At 59.3% G+C, this 7583-nt stretch overlaps 1 protein-coding gene across 3 annotated transcripts; it reads left to right on the plus strand.

Moving 5' to 3' along the window:
* Positions 1-306: 306 nt before the first annotated feature.
* Positions 307-6096, plus strand: MYL3 (myosin light chain 3). Of its 3 annotated transcripts, none has more exons than XM_080823579.1 (7): positions 307-622; positions 2879-2906; positions 3038-3187; positions 3969-4142; positions 5236-5313; positions 5426-5468; positions 5666-6096. In XM_080823579.1, exons 1-6 carry the CDS (start codon positions 341-343, stop codon positions 5452-5454), a joined length of 741 nt encoding a protein of 246 aa, XP_080679705.1. In that variant the 5' UTR covers positions 307-340; the 3' UTR covers positions 5455-5468; positions 5666-6096. The 3 variants fall into 3 exon arrangements, with proteins under 3 accessions (XP_080679705.1, XP_080679707.1, XP_080679706.1); XM_080823581.1 differs by lacking the exon at positions 307-622 and adding an exon at positions 1513-1797; XM_080823580.1 differs by lacking the exon at positions 307-622 and adding an exon at positions 2123-2557.
* The last annotated feature ends 1487 nt before the right edge of the window (positions 6097-7583 follow it).

The following is a 7583-nucleotide window of genomic DNA, read 5'->3' on the forward strand; positions in this document are numbered from 1 at the left end:
TGGGCAGACTCCCCCTCCCCCTCCGGGCACCACCCCTCCCCCCAGACCCAGACACATGGGAATTCAAGACACAGCTGGAAAGTTAGACACAGGAGGTACCCTTAGGTTCTGCCCCCATCACAGCACACGCTTGGTCCAGCCTTCTGGTCCTGCTCAATTCATCACCTGTGGAGGGTTTCTGTGCATCTGGCTGGGCTGCCTCTGTCCTCCGCTCCCCCTCCCTCTGCCCAACAGGTGATTGGGAGGAATGAAAGCCCTCCCTCTCCCCTACCCATTCCTGAGCCTGAACAATGCCCTCCCAGGCCCCAAAATAGCCCCTGAGCTTAGCCTGTGTCCTTTTATGGCCCTGTCCCTATTGTGCACGGTGGGGGGTGGGGCTGGGGTCAGGAATTGTCCAGAGTGGATAAAGACCAGGTCCCCTCCCAGCCTCACCTACCCCGCTCTCTGCTTCCTTCTCTCTACATCCCTCCCCGTGCTGACAGCTTCCATGGCCCCCAAAAAGCCAGACCCCAAGAAAGACGATGCCAAGGCAGCCCCCAAGGCAGCCCCCGCCCCGGCGCCTGCACCTGCGCCGGAGCCCGAGCGCCCCAAGGAAGCTGAGTTTGATGCGTCCAAAATCAAGGTGGGTATGGGAGCTGGGTTTGAGCAGAAAGGGGAGGGCAGCTAAGTGGATCCCGGAGTGGACCTACGCAGTGGCAGGTCAGACTCCAGAAAGTGAGCGCTGAGCTGAGGTGGGAAACTTCGGGGCTTCAGGTGTCAGGAGCCGCTGCCGGAGGAGAGCTGGTGGTCACACAGCAGGCAGGATTCCCCCAGGGCTACTGAAGGGAACGTCTTTGGGTGGTTGTGGAAACTGTCCCTTGCCCTTCTCTCGGGACCTCATATCCTTGAGGAATCCTGGAGCCACCCGGACCCCAACCCCTCCAGCCGGATGGGGATCTTCCTTGTTCCCCTCTGGGTGACAGGGGTGGGGAGCATGGGGATGTGAGGCCCCTGCCCAGGCTGGGGCACACTTACCCCTACCAGGGTGGCCGAGCCCCACAGCGTGTCAGGCCTCAGCTTTTAGGTGGGGAAATTGAGGCACAGGCTGAGTAGGTCACTCAGGAAATTGGTCTTGGGGCTGTGACCAGTGAGCACAGAACCCTTCCCCAGTTAGGAAGTCTTTCTCCGAGTCTAAACTTGGAGGAAGAGCCATGACTCCGATGGCATTTGCAGAGTGGCACGCTCCGTGTGTCCTGCCTGCTCCCTGTTCTTGGCTGGCCACCGGTCACTGCTGTCCTGACTGCTGGCTGAGGGGCCCTGTGGAGCCCTCCCAGCTCCTCACAGCTCCTGCCTGTCCAGCCAGAGCTGCAGCAGAACAATTTTCCGTTTGTGATCCCTTCCTAGGGGGCCAGACTTGTCCCTCAAGACATGGGTTCCAATCTCAGCTTTGCTCCTGCCTATTCCCTGCTCCGAGGCGTGGCTTCCTCAGATGCGACATGGGACAAGAAGCCCTGTCACAGGCTATTGGGAGCTGTTCACGGAATGTGTTCTCTGGAGTTGGCTCCCTGAGCCCTAACCACCCCCAGGGTCTAAGCTTGTGTCCCACAGGCTCCCTGCTGGGGGCCAGCTACCCCAGGCCCCTGGTGGCTTGGTCCAGTCTCACCGGATCTGAGGCTGGCACGGACTTCCCTGTGAGAGGTGGGCGCAGTGAAGCCCCTCGTGCCCCCCACCCCCGGCTCTCCCTGTCGGGCTGGCTGGCGAAGGGCCGGAGGCTTTGCCAGGAGGCTCAGAAGTGTAATCTCAGCAGGCTTCCTGGCGGTGAGAGAGCCCTCAAGGGACCGGGAGCAGCAACTTGTTCTTCCCAACATGGGGTTGAGTCCAGAAGGGACAAGCATGACAAGGGGGTGGGGGAGAATATCCCTCTGCACCGAGGTGTGCCCTGGGGGTTGGTGGGGTTCCCAGGGAGCAGCGGTGGGAGGCACGCCAGGCATGCCTCCTCCCCCAAGCTCCTTTCCCTCCTGTGACCTTGACCTTGGGGTGAGTGACTGCTGTGATAAAAATAGACCTGGTATCTGGTGAGGAGGGGGAAACTGGGTCCCGGGAGGCCTCCTTACCTCAGGTGGCTCTCTGATGTGGCCTTAGCAGATACTTAGTCAGCACTACCATTGTGTCCCCAGGCTGGGCTGGGCTGGGGGCTGCCCAGGGCTTTTTGGTGTGTAAGACCATGTGAGTGGTAGTGCCCAGCCTTAAGGTCTCTGCGAGGGGCAGGCAAGTGTAAACACTTGCAGACACACACGAGTGTGAATGCACACACATACATCTCACACACACATATACACACATGAGTGCACACACACTCACTCCTGTGGATATGCTCTCATGCCGACAGAAACCCTCTGGTCTGTACCCTCATCCTTGCTCCTCCTGCCACCCCACCCCCCACAACGAGATGGGGCTTCCTGTCTCACTCACATGGACAGCCTTGCCCACTGAACCCCAGGCCTGCTGGGGGGTGGCAAAGCCAGCCTGGTCAGATCTGCTGGCTTCAGACACATCTGTCCCGGACCAGGGGGATCAGGTAAAGCCTACCCTGGGCTGGGGACTCAGGGCACCGGGACGGCCTTCTCACCGTTCCCCAGATGTGGCCCACCAGCCTTCAGGGTCTGGGCACACGCAGACCCACGGCCCTCAGTTCGCACAGGTTGGGAGGGATGAGGAGACAGGAAGGTGCCAAGGGAGATGGCAGGAGGTCATGGGGGCAGAAGCTGGGATGCTGCCAGGGGGACAGTCTGGTGCAGCCAAGAGGTTGAGGCCTGGGCTGTGGCCGTGGAGTATGCAGGTGCAGATCTGGCCCCGCCCCCTGGGCCAGACACTCAGAATCTTTGGGGTCTCCTTTCAGATCGAGTTTACACCGGAGCAGATTGAAGGTAAGTGAGGGTCTTGAGCCCTGGGGCTGCAGGGTTGGACCTGGGGTCCCCAGTCTGAAGTCCGGCCAGGGCGGGGTGAATGGGGTGGGCTGACTCTGGGTGTGTCCACAGTTCACATCCTCTCCTGGCAGAGTTCAAGGAAGCCTTCATGCTGTTCGACCGCACGCCCAAGTGTGAGATGAAGATCACGTACGGGCAGTGTGGGGATGTCCTGCGGGCGCTGGGCCAGAACCCTACCCAGGCTGAGGTGCTCCGTGTCCTGGGGAAACCGAAGCAGGAAGGTGGGTATGCATTCGTGCTGGGCCCCGGGGATGTGCCTGGGGTGGGCTGACATCTGCGGGGGCACAGCACAGGTACGGCCCCGCTCTGTGCCCTCCTGACATCTTCCCAGTGTCCGGATGAGGAATGGAGGCAGGTCTCAAGCCATGCTGCCAACGTAACAAGCAACAAGTCTGCAGGACCTTCCCACCATTGACCAGGTCTCCTGGTCACAGGAAGCTGATGGTGCAAAGTAGCGTCACAGCCGGTGAGGGTGGCCAGGGGACCTCCAACCTCATTGGCCCCTCCCGGTCTCCACAGCGTCTCTCTGGCGCTCGGGGCTGGCTTCCCTCACCGCTTCTGCCAGAGAGGGCTGCCTGCTTTGCCCCACGGAGACATGAGACCCAGGCCCCCCATGCTTCCAAAGTCGCAGGGAAGGTCTCTGATTGGCTCCACCGCTCCCGAGCAATCCCAGTGGTGGGAAGGGTGGGGTCTATAAGAAAAACCACAGGATCCAGAATGGTTTCCACGAAAGCAGAGCAGAGGCGCTAGGCAGAGCCCCCGGGGGTGCCGCCGCAACAAACTGTCCCTGTGAACATTAACGGATTGTGTAAAGGATGCACGTCTCGGTTGACTCCCCGTGATGGGAGCGTGGTTTGTAAATGGTCAGCTGGTGTAGGGTGTTCTGGGACTGCGTGTGGGCAGTAGGTCTGTACCCTGCAGCCTGGGTGGCGGGGGGAAGGATGTGCCTGTCCTGCTCCTCAGAGTGACCGTACTCCCCCCGCCCCCAACCCCTCCGGCCAGAGCTCAACAGCAAGATGATGGACTTCGACACCTTCCTGCCCATGCTCCAGCACATTGCCAAGAACAAGGACACGGGCACCTACGAGGACTTTGTGGAGGGGCTGCGGGTCTTCGACAAGGAGGGCAATGGCACGGTCATGGGCGCTGAGCTCCGCCACGTGCTGGCCACACTAGGTGAGGACCACCTCCTCCTCCTCCCCACTCCTCCTTCGTGGTGGTGGGGGCATCCTGGGGAAGACCCTTCTGTCACCTGCTGAGCCCGTGTCTGATCTGTGAAATGGACAGAGGGACACGGTCAAGGGGCCTTCATGGCAGGTGACAGATGTGGGGAGTTTAGAAGGCCAGGTAACAACAAAGGAAGTGTGCTGGTGCAGTTCACGGAACTGAAGGCGGGGAGGGGAGCTCTGTGGGGGGACAGTGTGGCGCATCCAACAGGACCGGTTCAGTCCTGGTGTTCATGGTCTCAAGGTCGGGTTCCAGGGACACAGCAAAGAAGAGGCCCAGTAGGTAAGAGGCCTGCCCCTTGGGCATCCTGATGCCCACTATCTGGCTGGCAGGGGCACCCCCTTCTCAAAGGAGCTTTCATGCAGCAAATGTTTATTGAGCACCTACTACATCTGCTCAAGACAACTTTTCCTTACAGCAGAGGTGAACTGAACTCCTACTGTGTGTTTGGCCCTAGGCTGGTGTCTGGGTTTTTTGTGTGTGACTGGGGGTAGGAGATTACCCCCCATTCCTATGGGGGGACCAGGGCAGTACACAGTGCTCAGAGGCAGTAAAGTGGCAGACTTGTCTGGAGAACAGAGAAGCTGTCTCCTTGTCTCCTCCACCATCATCCCCCAAGGCCCTCAGCTCCTTCCCATGAGCCCTTCCTCTGGCCTCAAAAGGCTGCCCTGAGGGACTCCTTCCAGTGACATGGGGGGCCTCGCCTCCCCTTGATGGAAGGGACTCCCCAGGGGTCCCCTGTAGGAAAAGGGACAGTGTGTGCTGGGGACTTGAACACCAAGCTGGCACTGTTGTGGACAGAGCCCAGGCTCAGAGGGTGCACCAAGCCTGCACCCCAAGTCCCGCCCTTTGACTTATCACTGATTCTCCTGGTCTCAGAAATGCGGGTGGTGGCCAAGGTCTTGTGAGCCGGGATGGCTGGGCCAAGGTGAGGTATGGGAGTGCTAGGGAGGCAGACCCACCACCCAGCTGGACTCTGTGGGTCCCCCCACTTTGCACCCGTCCCGCGGTGCTGACTCAGCCTCCCGCCACCCCCGGCCAGGAGAGAGGCTGACTGAAGACGAGGTGGAGAAACTGATGGCGGGGCAGGAAGACTCCAATGGCTGCATCAATTATGAAGGTGGGCTCGGCAGGCTGGGGTGTGGGGCGGGGGCGGGGGTGCTGGGACCCTAGGCCCCCACCGTGGCCACGCAGTGCTCAACCCCTGCCACTCGCTCTGCCCTTCTTTGCAGCGTTTGTGAAGCACATCATGTCCAGCTGAACCTCTCATCCCAGGTGAGACCTCCACTCCTTTCCAAGCCTGCTGTCCCCTCTGCCGCCTCCTCGGATCTCAGCGCTGCTGTCCCCTCACGCCTCCGCTTCCAGATCCCCTGTTGCCACCTCCCCATCTTCACCAACTCCTGCTCTCAGCTGACATCCCACTGTCTCACTGCACCCCCTCCCCTGTAACCTGTGACCATCTTTACTCTCAGGGAGCCAGGAGCCCATGCTGGGGACAGCTCATCTCCCACTCATGGTGCTGACGTCAGCCGCCTGGAGTTGCAGGGAGGAGGGGAGTACCTTAAGACACCTACAGCAGCCCTCTCCACCGGCCCTGCAGACCTCTGGGTGCCTGTCATCTCTCCCTACCGGCTGTGCATCTCTGTCCTCTCCGCATGGGCCTGAATAAATGGCATCTTTCCTTCCTTCCTTCCTTCCTTCCTTCCTTCCTTCCTTCCTTTCTTCCTTCCTTCCTTCCCTTTTTCCTTCCCTCCCTCCTTCCTTCCCTCCCCCCCTCCCTTCCTTCCCAACCTCCCTCCTTCCTTCCTTCCCCCCTTTCCCTCTGTGGCCCTTTGGTTGACTTCTGTAAAATCCATGAGCCCTACATGGTGAGCCCTGGACAAAATGAGGGGGAGTCATGCTGAAATTCTGCCTCCTTGCTCCCCCTCAAAACTATCCCAAACCCTCTCAGCCTGCCTGCCAGGACACTGAGGTAGGTGCAGGGCTGAGCTGAAAGAGGCCTGGGTGCCCCTCCCTTGCTCTTGTCCTCCCATTCTCCCTCCAGGAGGTGGGACCACCAGCAATCAGGGATCCATGGGGCATTGGCCTGGGGCTGCCCATGTCACAGGTGGGGAGACTGAGGCCCAGAGCAGAGAATGGCCTTACTGAGTCACCCTGGGAATGAATGACAGGGTGGGAGCTAACTTTGTCCCCAGGCTGTCAGAACTGAAGGGGCCCTAGACTCCTGAATGACTCGGATGGGGAAACCGAGGCACTCTGCCTATGGTGTGGCTGTAGGCCAGGGGGAAGAGGCCTTCCGGGGGGGCCAGGAGGACCCAGGAAGTCAGGGCAGCTCCAGTCAGGGTGCAGGTGAGCACATCTGCATGGGAGGGGAGCCTATGTGGATGGGTTTCAGGACGAGCACAGATCTGGCTGCCTGTGGGCATGGGTGTGGTGTGGGAACCTGCCTGTGAGTGTGTTGGGATCATGAGTGTGAGAGCGTGTGGGGGGCGTGTGCCAGCAGCGTTTGTGAGCCCGTCATGTGAGGGGTGTGAGTGTCTGCGGGAGTCCGCCTCATCTTTCTTTCATTCTCTCAGACTCTATGGAGCACCGGCTGTGTGCCGGGCTCTGTGCTGGGCCCTGCGAACCCTGTAGTGCAGAAAGCAGTCAAAACCTCTGCCCTCCCAGAGCTCCCAGAGACCTGATGAATCATCACCCACAAAGTGTGTCAGCAAGCGATCACAGCTAAAGAGGGTCCCAAAGCAGAGGGGAGGTCGTGCTTGCGTGCACACGCGTGCGCGTGCTTGTGCGCCTAAGAGCTGGGAGGGACGTGTTAAATCATGAGGCCAGTGATGATTGGAGATGGCAATAGTGGGACAAAGACTTAAAAAAAGAGGAGCTAATACCCAGAATATATAAAGGACTCCTGTGGGTCTATGGTAAGATAATAGACAACCCAACTCAGAAAGGGGCAGAAGACATGAACAGGCAATGCTCCAAAGCAGATCTACAAATGGCCAATTAGCATGTGAGTTGAAGTTTGATGTCACTAATTAGGGGAATGCAAATCCAAACCGCCAGGAGCTCTCACTTCACACCCAATTAGGAGGGCTCTCATTCAAGAAACAGGGGCTAACAAGTGTGTCCTAGCTACACAGTGGCCCATCACTCAGCCCTGAAGAAGGAAGGACCTTCCCGCCCTTGCTACAACATGGATGGACTTTGAGGATATTAGGCTAAGTGAAACAGGCCAGACCCAGACAATATCATGTGATTCCACTTAAAGGAGGTACCTTGCGTCATCGAATTCATAGAGGCAGAAAGTAGAATGGCGGTGGTAGGGGGCTGGGGGGAAGGGGAGAGTGGGGAAGTTGTCAAAGCGGAGAAATAAGCAGGAGAGGAGAGTGTCTT

Source organism: Martes martes (assembly GCF_963455335.1).
Source record: "Martes martes genome assembly, chromosome: 1".
Classification (NCBI taxonomy): domain Eukaryota; kingdom Metazoa; phylum Chordata; class Mammalia; order Carnivora; family Mustelidae; genus Martes; species Martes martes.